The sequence below is a fragment of the Pipistrellus hanaki genome (genome assembly GCF_964339955.1).
Source record: "Pipistrellus hanaki genome assembly, chromosome: X".
Taxonomy (NCBI): domain Eukaryota; kingdom Metazoa; phylum Chordata; class Mammalia; order Chiroptera; family Vespertilionidae; genus Pipistrellus; species Pipistrellus hanaki.
In genome coordinates, this window is record NC_140524.1 from 34,722,073 (window position 1) to 34,737,387 (window position 15,315).

At 39.1% G+C, this 15,315-nt stretch overlaps 1 protein-coding gene across 3 annotated transcripts in view; it reads left to right on the top strand.

Annotated features, from left to right (window-relative positions):
- Window positions 1-15,315, top strand: part of LAMP2 (lysosomal associated membrane protein 2) — a 44,887-nt gene that overhangs the window by 253 nt on the left and 29,319 nt on the right. For all 3 annotated transcript variants that reach the window (XM_084870380.1, XM_084870382.1, XM_084870381.1), the window contains exons 2-3: window positions 11,090-11,208; window positions 12,768-12,981. In XM_084870380.1, the coding sequence (XP_084726506.1) occupies window positions 11,090-11,208; window positions 12,768-12,981 (333 nt within the window). The remainder of the gene's footprint in view (window positions 1-11,089; window positions 11,209-12,767; window positions 12,982-15,315) is intronic.

Here is a 15,315-nt window from a genome sequence, read left to right on the forward strand (position 1 = left end):
CCCAGTTCAAAGGCCACAACTTGCCCAACTGGTCTCAGGGGTGGAGGTTGAGAGGCTGAACAGCTGACCCTGGGCGGTGGCGCTTGCCTCAGGTGACAAGCAATGACTTAGACAAAATCCGACGGGAGGGATGGCGGAGGAAGAAGGGCCAGTGAGAGTAAGAAAGGGCAAGTAATCAGAGTGGGCTGGATGCCAAGAGAGTAGGTAGGAAAGTGCGAGGAGTGAAGCGGCTGCGGTAGGAAGAGTCATTTCGGGGAAAAGACGAAGGAATGAGCTTAGATAGTGGATACGTGCTGATTCTGGGGTGGCAGAGACAATTAGGAAAGACCTGGCTTCCTAGGATCAGGGAAGAGTTTTGAAGATGGTGGAAAAGTAAGGGGCGAGAGAGAAAATTGGGGAAGGAAAAGACTGCCTGCGTGAAGAACTTGAGGGAAGTGGGGCAGATATGACAGTTGACTCTGAGGGACAGTGAGAGGGTTGGGGGCTTTGGTGGAAGGGTGATTAAAGAGATGAGGAATGATTCTGGATTTGACTTTGGTAGTTGGATTTCTGAGGGGGGAAGGGACCTAAGGTGGCTGGGCAATTTCCAGGCAAGAAAACTCGGGCTCAACCTTTGAAGTGTAAAGGGATGAGTGGGAACTTCTATAGGGAGTGAATATCTGACTTGGAGGTGTTGAAAGTGTTCGTTTTCTACTAATTTTGCTACTTTTCCAAGCCCCTAAATCCTCAAATTTTTCAATTGGAAGGACCTTCCAGATCCAAGGTTTTGAGAATGTATACGAGTCTTGTATGCTTCTTTGCTTTCAGAAGCTCGTTTTCTTTTTCCATATCATACAACTGGCCTATTACTTGGTTTTTGGAGGAGGAAAAGGTGGAGGAGGGTAGGTAACTTGCTAAGGACTGGGTTGTTATGACTGATTATGTGGCTTCTGGAAAACTCCACTGAATACTGGTGAGGGGATGAGAGTGAAAAAGACAAATATTATCTTATCTCAGAATGGCTGGGCTGATCGTGTCTCCCCTCCCCCCTCCATAAGCAGTCAGTTTAATGCTTGAAAGGTGAACTTTGACTAAAATGTCTCTTCCTGACCTGATTCATCCTGTTTGTTGCTACCCACTGACTCTTGCTGTTTGTGACCTAATTAAAAAAGAAACAAAAAACTGAAGAGACAGATCAGATGGGAGCGGAGAGGAAATCGATATATTAGGGGCCTGAGAAGACAGTGAAGAGTACACATCTTATAATTCACACTTCAAGAGAATAAAATCAGCCCCCTAGAACAGTGGATTCTCAATCAGGGGATATTGGCAATATCTGGAGACATTTTTGGTTGTCACAGCTGGGGATTGCTTTTAGCATCTAGTGGTTAGATGTCAGGTATGCTTCTAAATAACCTACAATGCACAAGACAGCTCCCCCCCCCCCCCCCGACCCAAACAAAGAATTATCCACCTCAAAATGTCAGTAGTACCAAAACTGAGAAATATTGCTCCACATCCATAGCATTGAAAGGATTCTTGATTATCTGATGTAGTGATTCTCAAGAATCTTTGCTGGGAGTCTGTCAGATCAAAACTATTTACAGAAAAATACTAAGATATTATTTGTAATTTTCACTCTCATCCTCTCACCAGTGTTCAGTGGAGTTTTCCAGAAGCCGCATAATGAGTGATGACATCACCCTGATGGCTCTGATATGTTTTACTTCTCAATTTTAAATTCTATGGCAAATACCTATAGATAGAACTCCCATAAAAGCTCTTTGAGATCCTCGGTGGATAAGAGAGTAAAGGGGGTCTTGAAACTGAAACATTTGTGACTCTCAGATCTAGTCCAGCTGTCCGCAAGTGCAGGAAACTCTTCTGTGGCCTCTCTGAAAAGGGGTTGTTGAGGCTTTGCTCAAGCACAGTTTGAAGCTTTCATGCTACTGAGAACTAAGCAATCCTAAGAAAGGATTATTTACCAAAAAAGCACCTTATCAGTGACTAGAACGCATCTAACCACAGCATCTGTTAACCAGTAATTCACTGCCAATTGAATCTGAACAAATACAACACTGTTATTGTTTATAGAGAAAGTAAAACTAATAAACAGTTGTCTTACTTATTGTTTTTCATGTCATTAATTTTTTTTAATGAATGCTCTTTTGATTTTACAAAAGCAATGCTTGCTCATTGCAGAAAACAAACATGCAAAAGAAACATAAAAGAACTATCAGTTCATCTGCTAGTTTGCCATTTATTGATTGGGACTAACTAGGGACTAATCTCTGGGAAGATTTCCTAGATTAATTACCTCCCCTTGCAAGTTCAAAACAGGATTTGGAGGAGTAAAAGTTAATAATGTACCCAGATCAGATTTTTTAAAGGTACTTTAAACAATAAAATAAAAATTTAAAAAATGTAAAAAAAAAAAAAATAGAAAGTACCAGGATGAAATAGAAACCATGTCTTCCATACAGCTGCTTTTCCCTGACAACTGTTGGTTCAGTGTGGCACTAAACTCCTCCCATGTGGTTTTATCTATTGAAATTTTAGCAGGTCTTCAGTTGCTTGGTGCATTTTGCATGTTGCTTTTATATATCAAAATGGCTACCAAGAATAAGTTTTTGAAAACTCAATAAATATTTGTAAAGTATATGTTATGGATCCTATGCTGTTCCTGGGTACTAAGATGGTGGTGAAGGATGATCTGAAGTGACTTTATAGCCTCATTAGCATTAGTGTTTTAGCTGTGCCACTTTGTGACTTTATAACTCTATCCCAACTTCACCAGTAACTTCACTTTTTAGAAACAACTGTTTTAGAGGAAGTGCAGAAAAGAATTCCTCGAGTCTAACTATTGGCCTTTTCCACAGAGTTAAATGTGCTGATATTTATTTGAATTGTAACTGACTAGAGCACTTTCTGGAGAAGAGCTATATATAATAGCAACATTATAAAGAGAGTACTAAATGAAAATCTTTTCCTAGCATCATTGCCTAATTGTGTTCCCATCATGTGACATCAGAGATTTCAGAATTTTGTGGGTTTTGATTCTTATAACTAGTGACTTCTGGTTTTTATAGGGTTGAAACTTTTCTGGGAGGGAAAAACCTCATAGAAATATCCTGAGTGTGTGTTTCACTGGTTGGAGCCCCTCCTTTCCACAAATGTTTCTTGAATGCCTATTTTGTACCAGCCACTATACTAGCTGAAAGGTAGAGATAGTGCAAAAGGAAAGACAGATGAGCTCCCAGCTCTTGGGGAGCTTACATTTTAGTGGCGGAAGACAATCCAACATGTAAACAATAGAATTTCAGATAGTCCTAGGCAGTGTGAAGAAAATGCAGCAGGTAATGTGGAAAAGGATTGAGCAGATGATGGGGGGGGGGGTAATGGAGTCATAAGGCCTTTCATTGTTGTTTGACATTTGAACAGAGACCTGACTGTTGGAAAGAGGCATCTGGAGGAACAGGAGTAAATCTTTTTTTAAAAATATATTTTATTGATTTTTTACAGAGAGGAAGGGAGAGAGAGAGCTAGAAACGTCGATGAGAGAGAAACATCCACTAGCTGCCTCTTGCACACCCCCTACCAGGGATGTGCCCACAAGCAACATACATGCCCTTGACCGGAATGGAACCTGGGAACTTTCAGTCCGCAGACCGACGCTCTACCACTGAGCCGAACCGGCTTCGGCAGGAGTAAATCTTGACTTTCCCAAATTCTTAGTTCATTACGCTAGCCTATTTTTCACTCTTTTTTCCCCCCTAACAGTACCAATGGTGTTCATTTCTGAGAGTTGAGACTATCTTATGTACAGTTATTTCCCTGTGTCTACCTAGCACAGGGCTTGGTACATATTTAACTCTCCATAAATGTTTGTTGAGGGTACTCATTGATGGGCATTGGGGATATGATGGTGAACTAGACCAACTTGGTCTTCTTATTCCTCTTGAATCTTTTTAAAAAATATATATTTTATTGATTTTTTACAGAGAGGAAGGGAGAGAGATAGAGAGCTAGAAATGTCGATGAGAGAGAAACATCGACCAGCTGCCTCTTGCACACCCCCTACCGGGGGTGTGCCCACAACCAGTGTACATGCCCTTGACCAGAATCGAACCTGGGACCTTTCAGTCCGCAGACCGACGCTCACTGAGCCAAACCGGTTTCGGCTTCCTCTTGAATCTTAAATTATGTTTTCAAAGAAGTTGTTTTTGTGTGTCTTTGAATTGAGAACATCGAGATTAGTGCTAAGCAGTACAGATAATTATAAACCTATTTACTAAAGTATAATCCCATATAATAATGCTAGTATCTTACCTGTATCCCTTCAGATATACCTACATAGTAGTGAAGGTTAACAAGAACAAGGAAGTCTGGTGAGAAGGAGAATATGGTTTTAAAAAAGAACCAATTTCTCTCTCCTTTTGTGGGTGATCTCAAAGAGAATGTGAGCATTGAGATTTTTCTGTAGCCTAACCACATTTGGTTAAACTGGTAACTTTGATTTCAGAGTTCTGCTAAAAATTATTCTATCTATATTAGTGTGACTCTAAAGGACAGGATATCATTGGTTTTCACATCTGATAGGATTGTAAATATTCAGATATTTCATATGAGTGCAGCTTTCTTCCTCTGTATCCTTGGGTGGAATTTATAATCAAGGTTTGTTTTACAGTACTATGTCTGACTTAAGTGATCCATTGGTGCAGGAAGGCTATTTTTCCTCATGTAGTAACAAAAGCATTTTGGTCATAATTTTGTATTGCAGTGATCAGAGATCTCCTATCCAAAAGTATACTTTATGAGTACTTGTTGGTATCCTGCTATATGTTGCAAGAGAGTTTTCTGGAGGTCTGCCAAATACCATATAGCAATAAGCACTTTCCACTAGTCGGATAATGTTGAATCTTATTTCCTTACCCACTCTGTGACTTAAAAACATTAAATTATTTTGAAGCTTGCAATCATATTATTACTTTTATTTTTAAGAGATTTACCAGAAATCAAGAGTATCAGCAACTGAATGTGATGATTGTACCTATATTAAAAATTATAAGTGAAGAATTGTAAATGAGGAACAGTTAATCTGCCTTAACCCAATGAATAGGAAAAAAAAAAGAGTAAATAGGTAGTATATGCCTGTCCTGTACTTTTGTTAAGACTCTGTTCAACATCATTTTGAATTGGTGAGTGTGAGGACAAGAATCCATAACTTTAATATGATGAAAGTAAACATAAACCTAAAAGTTGGGAAGGGTTCTTTTAGGTGCTGTGTTTACTAGAAGGGAAGCTTGTAAGCTGGAACCTCTAACTTGCTTGGCAAAGTTCTCTTAGCTCTGAGGTTTTATATGCTTTTGAAAAACCTATTAGAGAAATATGCACACTACAATTCTTCACAAGGTTAACTCACAGCTAGTAAATTGGATGGTCTGATTTGAATTCTAGTTCTTCAATTCCAGGGATGGGGCTCTTAAGCACCTCATAATATTGCCTCTTAGATCATTGTTTTACTACCAGTATTATGTTCCCACCCACCCCATCTTCTTTACAAATGAATATTTTTCAGCTGCATTGGGAAAAAATAGACTTGTAAAAATCTAGCCATTTTTTTTTTTTGCAGTATCTTATGCTTTGAGAAATAACTTCTGATTTCTAAAAGAACCTATATATGATCTCTTTAAAAACAAATTAGAGAGGATATTTGAATTTGAGAAAGTAGATTTTGAGGACTGCCTTTTTCTTTTCTTTGGAGAATGAACTGTCAGCTCTATAATTACATACTCTAGGATATAGTCAGCTGTGGTTTTTTAATGGCACAAAGCCTTTAAACAAAAATGGTTTGGTTGGTCTAAAATCAAACACCAAAATCAGGATGGAAGGTGCTGGAGATTTTTTACCAAAGTGTAAATATTTCAAATATAAACATAATTTGTGAGAAAAGCATTATTTCTAGCCCGGAATTTATATCAAAATTTGTTGAGGAAACTGACATAGGGATTGGAGGAGCATCTAGAAAGCTGACAGGTAGGGTTCATGATTTTGGAAGAGCTAAAAGATTGGCCTTCCTATAATTAGATTAAGCTATATTTCAGGTCCTTATTGCAGTGTATTTGTACCTTGATATAATCAATCAGTTTTTATTGAGAATCTAATATATATTCAGCACTACTAGGAATGATAGGAGATAGAATAAAGGTAATAGACATAGTTCCCACCACCATGACACCCATGATGGATGACATTCATATAAAAGACACACTTCTAGAGGCTGTGGCATAGATATGATCATTTGTTTAAAGGAGTATATTGGAATTCAAAGGAATTGCAGAGACATTATCAAAAGAAATCTTGAATTCATATATATCATTCTGTCATAGACTTTGGTATTTTTTTTATTAGTTAACAGATTATTTGTTGCATGCTATAATTTACCATAGTACATCAGTTTATTGGGAAGTGATAGTTGAAAACTGTTTTTTGGAGCTTATGACAATAAGGAAGACAGGATTTTCAGACATAAGGTAACTGAATAATTCAGGATAGTATGAGATATATTGAAATTTGGGGATGTGCACCGTGACTGCTCCTCCAGGGCATTTATAGTCAAGGAAATCTTTGTGGAGAAAATGGCTGCTGGAAAAATGGATAGCATATCAGTCCAGGTTCTTTAATTGTAAGCAACAGAAATAAAATCCAATTGATTTTAAGCAGAAAAGGAATTTATTAAAAAGATATCTGGGTATATGCATACCCTTTGACCCCCATACCCAAGAGATGCACATACACATGGGTTCACTGATGTGTTTTTTTTTGTAATAGAACCAAACTGGAAATTATTCAAATGCCCATCAACAGTAGCATAAATGAGTAGTAGAGCAGTCACCCAATGATAGAAAACTATACATACAGAGTGAGAATGGACAAACTGTAGTTACACACAACTAGAATGAACCTCACAAACATATTGAGTGAAAGAAGCCAGAAATGAAAGAGCATAGAGTGATTCCATTTATATCAAGTTGAAAAACAGGCAAAACTAATTTATCCTGTTAGAAGTTAAGATAGTGCATAATGGTTATCTTTGGGAGGGAAATGGTAGCTGGAAGGAGGAACAGAGAGAACTGTGAGAGTACTGGAATATTCTGTTTCTTGACATAGGTGGGTTCAGTTTGTGAAAAATATTTAGCTGTATACTTAATGTTATGCATAGTTTTATTTATATACTATAGGCCCAGTGCATGAAATTCGTGCACTCAGGGGGGAGGGGTCCCTCAGCCCAGCCTGCACCCTCTTTCAGTCTGGGAGCCCTTGGGGGATGTCTGACTGATGGCTTAGGCCTGCTCCCCCAAAAGCATCCTTAGCACTAAGCTCGTCAGCAGTGAGTCTGGCTTCTGGCTGAGCAGCGCTCCCCTGGTGGGAATCCACTGACCACCAGGGGACAGCTCCTGTGTTGAGTGTATGCCCCCTGGTGGTCAGTGCACCTCATAGCAACTGGTCATTCTGCCATTGGGCCAAATGTAAGAGGGTGCAGGCCAGGCCGAGAAACTCCACCAGCGCACAATCAATCCTGGGGAGGGGCTCAGGAGGGCTTCAGGGTATGTCTGGACCACCTTGCTCATTCCCAGTCTACTGGACCCCAGCAGCCAACTAACCTACTGGTGGAAGCATCTGTCCTCTAGTGGTCAGTGCACATCATAGCAAGTGGTTGAGCAGCCTTAGCATATTATTAGCATATCACGCTTTGATTGGTTGAACAGCTGACCAGACGACTGGACATTTAGCACATTAGGCTTTTATTATATAGGATATATACTATATATTTCATAGAGAAAGGGAGAGGGAGAGAGAGTTAGAAATTCTGGGGGGTCAATGATGAGAGAGTATCATTGATAGGCTGCCTCCTGCATGCCCCACACTGGGGATTGAGCTCATAACCCAGGCATATGACCTGACCAGGAATCGAACAGTGACCTCCTGGTTCAAGGGTCAATGCTCAACCACTGAACCATACCAGCTGGGCTATGCGTACTTTTCCCTTCCATATGTTATGCTGCATACTTTTCCATACGTGTGTTGCACATCAATACAATTTTCCTTTATAAAATATGCATATTAGGTAATGCAGAATTACTGGAGGACCTGGCTACATATCCCAAAGTCTGATTCAGTATCCCAAATCATGTTCTTGAACTGCATTTCCACTGCCAAGCATTGAGCTGAAGCTTGCACCACTGGCCACTGCCACTACCAGCTCTGCCTGCCTTGTTCCTTGGGAGCTTAATTTTGCTGTAGCTACTTCCACCTGAGGGAGACAGTTCCATTCTTGGCTCCTATACAAATTCTGGTGTGGATGCCTTTGTTAAGTGGAGCCTAGCACAAGATCCCACCTTGCTGCAAGGGAAGCTTGGGAAAGCAAATATCTGACATTTTTAGCTTTTAAAGTAGGCAGTGATGTCTGCCAGAAATTGTAAAAGGTGGAGGAGGCGGAGGCGAAGGTGGAGGCGGAGGAGGAGAAGGGAGAAGGGAAGAAGGGGAGGGGAGAGGGAGGAGGAGGCAGTGGAGGGGGTGTTTCAAAGTGAAATCTTTCTTGAGGTGAACATTTAGGTTAGTAAAGGAAAGTAAATTTCAGATGTTAGGTACAGTGTCTAGGGGTAGAGATTGAATACAACATAGCACTTGGGTCCAGTGGAACAAGTTTAACCAGGTCAAAGGGTGTGTTCTGGAAAAATGGCTAGAGAAAAGTTGAAGGAGTAGGGTGGGAAAGATTAAGGATTAATTTGAAAGCCAGGCAGAGGAATTCAAATTTAATATGGGAATTTCAGAGCCAATAAAAGTTTGTGAACAAGAATGTGTCCTGAGAGGAAGAGGTATTAAAGGACCATTAATCTGGCAACACTTCTAGGAGCAGCAGCTAGGAGGTGGCTAGTAATTTAGGGAATGGGTGGTGGATTGCGAGTAGAAATAAAAGACAAAGATTGGATTTAAGAGAGCATTTGAAGGGGGGAAAAATCAATAGGATTTAACAAAGAAAATGGAAAAGGTAATTCTACTTTTGAGCCTGATGTGGTATCGCCTTTCATTCAGAGCTAGAAATGGTGAGAAGGGGGCCAGTTTGGAGGAAATAAAAGAATGAATTTTCATTTTTGAATTGTTGAGTTTAAAAGTAGTCCCTGTGCAGCTGGACATAAGAGGCCAGACAGTGAAGTAAGCTCTGCGGAAGGAATACTAGTAGTTCTTACAGGAATAGAGGGTGTGAAGGGACTAGAACAAATGTGACAGAGCTCAGAGTGCTTGTCAGATCCCACATTTAATGTAGTGGTAAATATAATGTAGTGGAAAATTTGGACTACAAATTGTACTTTCTGCTTCATAAAGCTTAACCTCGGCCCATATTGATACTATTATTATTTGATGCTGTTTTCTTTCTATTACTCTAATATCTTTGAAGTGTATGTAATTAATCCATATGAGGCTTCTCTTGGTTATTTCTAATAGTTTTGAATGCTTTGAATACAAGGAGAATATGTTCAAGCTAAGACTGAGAGTGGCTGCATATAAAAAGCAGGCCTCCAGTAGATTAGAAAAATTACGAGCTGGAATTCTCAGCACCACTTGGATCAGTGATGACAACTCCATTCCATATTGTGCTTAGAAAAGAATGGCTGTAAAACCTACTTAAGGCCGCACAAGGTCTTTTTGAGCCTTAGCCAATACATTTAGGCACTGTCAGTAACCACAAGCTTTAGCACAACATTCAGGCTTGGCAAGGCAGCCTGGACTCTGGAGCCCGACAGAGTCCAGGCTTTTGTGTACAGCTTGTAAGCTGTTGCTGAGGCACGCCTTCTTGGTATTCCTCTTAGGACTTTATTCTCTATAGTCTGTAACATGTTCCTACTTGTAGATTATGCTAGATTGCTCAGATATCAGTAAAGGATCTGCATCTATCTTACCAGGAAACAGCTCACCCCTTGGGTGAGGTGTGAAATAATGAAGAAAATCCTTAGATAGTGACCCATCATTGAAGCTGCTGGTGTGTTTGCTGGCTTATAGTACCTTAAGTCCTCGGTCTCTCCAGGGCAGGGGTCTTCAAACTACGGCCCTCGGGCCACATGCAGCCCGCAGAGGAGTCTGATCCTGCCCGCCAGGTTTTTTGGGCAGTGAGCGCAGCCGAGGTGTTACAGTAGGGATTAATAGTTCATATAGTCCGGCCCTCCAGCTCTCTGAGGGACCGTGATCTGGCCCCCACTTTAAAAAGTTTGAAGACCCCTGCTCCAGGGTAATAGGTAATATCTTCCCTATATTTAGCTTAGTGTAGATCTTACTCAAATTAGCAGAAAATACTCAAGGGCTTGTCTCTCTCCCGCATGGTTTCTCTACCTAAAGAGGTAGCAGGTTGACAATGCAGGAAGTGGTTTTGAGTCCGTGTCAAAGGATCCATCAGCCTTTCTAATTAATAGGATTTGTAAGTGAAACAAAAAGTGATGAACCAATATTGCATTTATAAAAAATAACGTTTTGCTTATGGATGAAACGACCTTTGCAACTCTGCTCCTTTGCTCATATGGTAGACATGCATCGAGTTATCCCACCTCTTTACATCAGAAGAAAGTAGTTTGCCTAGACATCTGTGTGTCATAGTTCATGTAGTTTCTGACAGACTTTAAGGCAACAAGACCATTGAATATCATATCTATCATTATTTTTACAGAGAGAGTTCCCTGAGTTGGTTTGAGAGGAGCAGGAGTTTAATACCCTTTCAAAGCTCCCCCTTACCTCGTTTATCCTAAAGGGCAAAAATCTGAACAGGCAAAGTATAATTGGCTAAAACAAAGACAGCAAGGCACAGATTAATGTCACCAACCTGTGCCATTACCTATACATCCTAGGTCAAGCAATCATTCTTTTGGGAAGAAGAAATGCTAACTTTATCAATAGCATTCCACTAAAGATAAAAAGAAAAACAATGACCAAGATACCGTATCTATTAAAAATATTTGTTTCATTTTAGAGCTGGTTGAACTTCAGTGATGGCTAGAGCTTGTTCTTATGTGTTTTTGTACTACAATTTAAAAATATTATTCTTTTTTAATCTTTTTAGGAGCTGTCTCATCTTATGCATTAGAACTTAATTTGCAGGATTCAAAAAATGCCACTTGCCTTTATGCAAAATGGCAGATGAATTTCACAATAAGTTATGAAACTACAAGCAAAAGTAATGTAAGTATTTTTCTTTTTCTTTGAGTTTTATAGCAGGAATTTAATTCTATTCTTTTTATCCTTTACATGCATTTATACAAATAAGATTTCATATGTTGACTGACTTAAATTCTGTGGGTTTTTAAACAAACTTGTATCCTTGAATATATTCTGATAGGTGTTGGAAGGAATATTTTAATTGATTCTTGGAAGTGTTTTTGGAGTTGCTTAAGGGCAAATGATCTGAAGACTCTATGGTATTCTAATTACTTCTGTAATGTTTTTTTTTTTTTTTTTAACATGTATTAACATCAAAGCTTGTCCCTTTTAAAATAGCTTGCTATTAAAAATCTCCATTTTGGGCAGTACTTCTCAATCCCTTTGCCTTTTTATTTTCTTTTAGTTAAGGTCTTGCCTGCTTACAACCTGATTTTTAAAAAAAATCAACGTAAGAACAGAAGTTCAGGCTAGTTTTCCTTTTCCTTTCAGACATAGTCATTTGTCCAGAAGACTGGTGTGTAGCTGAGGAATCTGAGACTGGTTTACACAGCAAATCAGGCAAAGAGCAACCTAGCCATGGGGGGTGTGTGATGTAGACTGAAGTGGCACATCCTGTGAAAATGCTTGATGCTCACTACTGTCTGTTTGTTCCTTACAAACTGTTTTATTTCAACTTCATCTTGTTTGTTTGTTTATATTACTACTAGAGGCCCAGTGTAAAAAATACATGCATGGGGTAGGGGGGTGTATCCCTCAGCCCGAGCTGCACCCTCTCCAATCTGGGATCCCTCGGCAGTTGGATATCCCTCTCATAATCCGGGACTCCTGGCTCCTAATTGCTCACCTGCCTGCCAGCCTGATTGCCCCAACTGCCCTCCCTTTCAGGCCTGATCAACACCTAAGTGCTCTCCCCTGCAGGCCTGATCACTGCCAACTGCCCTCCCCTTCAGGCCTGGTTGCCCCCAACTGCCTTACTGTCGGCCTGGTCACCCCAAACTGTCCATCCCTGCAGACCCAGTTGCCCCCAACTGCCCTCCCCTGCTGGCCTGTTTGCCCCCAACTGCCCTTCCCTGCCTCCCCTGCCGGCCATCTTGTGGTGGCCATCTTGTGATAATGTGAGGGTGTCATGTGGGGGCGCGAGGACCACGTAGGCTTTTATTAGTATAGATTAAATTTATTGTGGTTTATTGGTAAATAACATGTAATTTTCAGGTGTACAAAATTATAATACATCATCTGTATATTGCATTGTATGCTCAACACTCAATCTACTTCCCATTACCTTATATTTGATCCCTTTTACCTATTTTGCTCTCTCCACCTCTCTTTCCCCTGTTGTCTGTACCTATGAGCTTGTTTTTGTTTGTTTTGTTAGTTTATTGCTTTTTATTTTATATTTCATATATAAGTGAAAGTTTATGGTTTTTGTCCTTTTTCATCTTAGCATAATACTCTCAAAACCTATCCATATTGTTGCAAATGGCAATATTTCATCTTTTTATGGTTGAGTAGTATTCCATTGTATGTATGTACCACATTTTTATCTAATCATCCACAAATCAAACTTCTTTTTCTTTTAGAAAACTGTAACCATTTCAGACCCTAGCAGTGCAACATATAATGGAAGCATCTGTGGTGATCATCAGAATGGCTCCAAAATTGAGGTGCAATTTGGATCTGGTTTTTCCTGGACTGCGAAATTTACAAAGGACGTGTCTACTTATTTAATTGAAAGTATCTCATTTTCCTATAACACTAATGATAACACAACATTTCCTGATGCTAAAAAGAAAGGTAACCTTAATAATTGGATTTGTGTTATGTTCTCTTGCTGTTAATTAATAATAAAAAATGTGAATAATTTAAAAATTATGCTTATGCATGTATGCCTTCCTAACTAGACTGGAAACTATGCTTTTGTATCCTTCCACACCCATGTACACCCATGTTCAACACAGCATTGATATTTGCTATGCTTTGTGCCAGATAATACCTTAATCCTTCCCAATAAGCCTGAGAAGTAGATATTTCCCCAACTTTATAGGTAAAAGGAATGAGGCTTGATGATATTAAATTACTTTCCCAAACATCACACAGGCTAGCAAGTGGGTGAGCTATTTTTTGAACCAAAGTCTATTGAGGTACACACTTAACTATTGCTATTTATTTCATTCAATGGGCACACTATAAATGTTGAATCAATGAACAAATCCTTTTTAATAACTATTTTAAATGTGTATAAGTTCAATAATCTAAGAGCAGCAGAAATGCTTCATCTGCAAATCTTTTTAACATTTCAGTAGGATTTTGCCAAAAATAAATGATAACTAAGTAAAGGTAAAATGACTGGAATCAACATTTGCTGCTATTTTGAGACAATGTCAGGTCAAAATGAACTTGGAGAAAGCACTGGCAATTAGGTCACCATTGTAACTACTAGAACTGAAATGCATATTAAAATGTTTTGAAGGCATGGATAATGGAGATTTCCATTGTGTTAGGGATATAATTCTCTCCTTTCTTCCCCCTCTGTTGAAGCTGAGTTAACATGATGTTTGTAGTAGCTTCGCATTTCTCACCAGAAATAGATACAGAGACTTCAGTTGCCTAGACCTGGAGATAAATGACTCATTTGTATATAGGGATATCAAAAGATTATATTTTAAAGACCCAGAAGTGAATGTGGTCATATAAAATGGGAGTTATCGCAGACTGAGTTTTGGAAATCAAATCCTAGTTTTCTTTTTTACTAATCTCTTAGTTTGAGGGGATAATTAAAGCAAATTTGTTATGAGATATTGTATATATATTTAGTTTTGTGCCCTACATTGTATTTCAGACCTAGTATAAGATTTGCCCCTCACTTTCAAGGAGCTTAAACACTAGTTGGAGAGAAAAAGTGATAATATTTTTTCAAGTTATATGGGAAAATTAGAAGGCATTGAGATCTGTGTGAAGTTGTTGTTTGTGCTTGGGAGGCTGGAGGGCTCGTAAACCTTTTCTGACAATGTGAGAGAAGCTCTAGACCCCCTCTCTGAAAATATAGAGTGACTTTTGCATATTGTACATACTCCCTGAGCCCATCTGTGCATGCCTGCAGTTAAGAGGCCAGAATAAAAGTGTTCTCATAAGGGGTCCTGATTAAGAAAGAGCACAGAGAAAGGAGAGGTCAGTGTGTATTGAAGTGAAAAGTAGGACCTGAGCCAAAACTCTGCTAATGTAGAATTAGAGTAAGCAGGGAATTTTGAGCAGAGTATTTCCAGCAGGGGGAAGCATAGTGTGTGCAGTAGTAATTGGACAGTTGCCTGATTAAAATAGAGGCTGTGTGTGTAGCACCAAGAAAATCAAGTTGGCTAGGTGGCAGTGGGTCTAAATTATAGGGAGCCTTGGAAGCCAAGGAAAGGCATTTAGCTTGATGGGGTAGGCACTGGGGAACCATTTTAGGTTTTTACCAGGAGAGTGATAAAACAAAAGTAGAGACTACTATTTTATAAAGAATGTTCTGCAGGGTTAATTTGGAAGTGAGGAGACTGTATGCAGAGAAGCCAGCTTCAAAGGCTATTATAGTAATTAAGGTACGATGTGATGAGGGCCTGGACCAAATGGGTGGCAAGAAAAGGAGGTGGGATTTAATCTGACAAATTTGATGGGAAAACTTTGGACTCTAAAAGTTAACACCTATTTAATCCAGATTTTATTTTAAATAAGGAGAATGTGGATATTTTTATTACTAGTATCTGTATAATATTTGAAACTATTTGGAATTTAAAAGGGCTTCCTTAAATGGACTGTTGATGGTTTTTGAAATAATTTTGTGTTTTCGTTTTAGGCTTCTGATAATTGAAGTGACTTGGAAATTGCTGTTTTCTTTAAAACATTTTTTCTTGATTAAAATAAAGTACCAAGAATAATATAATAAGCCCACATGTACCCATTACCCAGAATTAGTAAATGCCATTGTTTTTCACCTTTATCTTATCTTTTAATTTTATTTTTAAATATATATTTTTCTTTTTTTCCTTTTTTCTATTGTTTAAAGTATTACATGTAATAGCACATATATCTCCTCCCCCCCCTCCCCCATTGACCTTTCCATTGATTTCAGAGAGGAAGGGAGAGGGAAAGAGA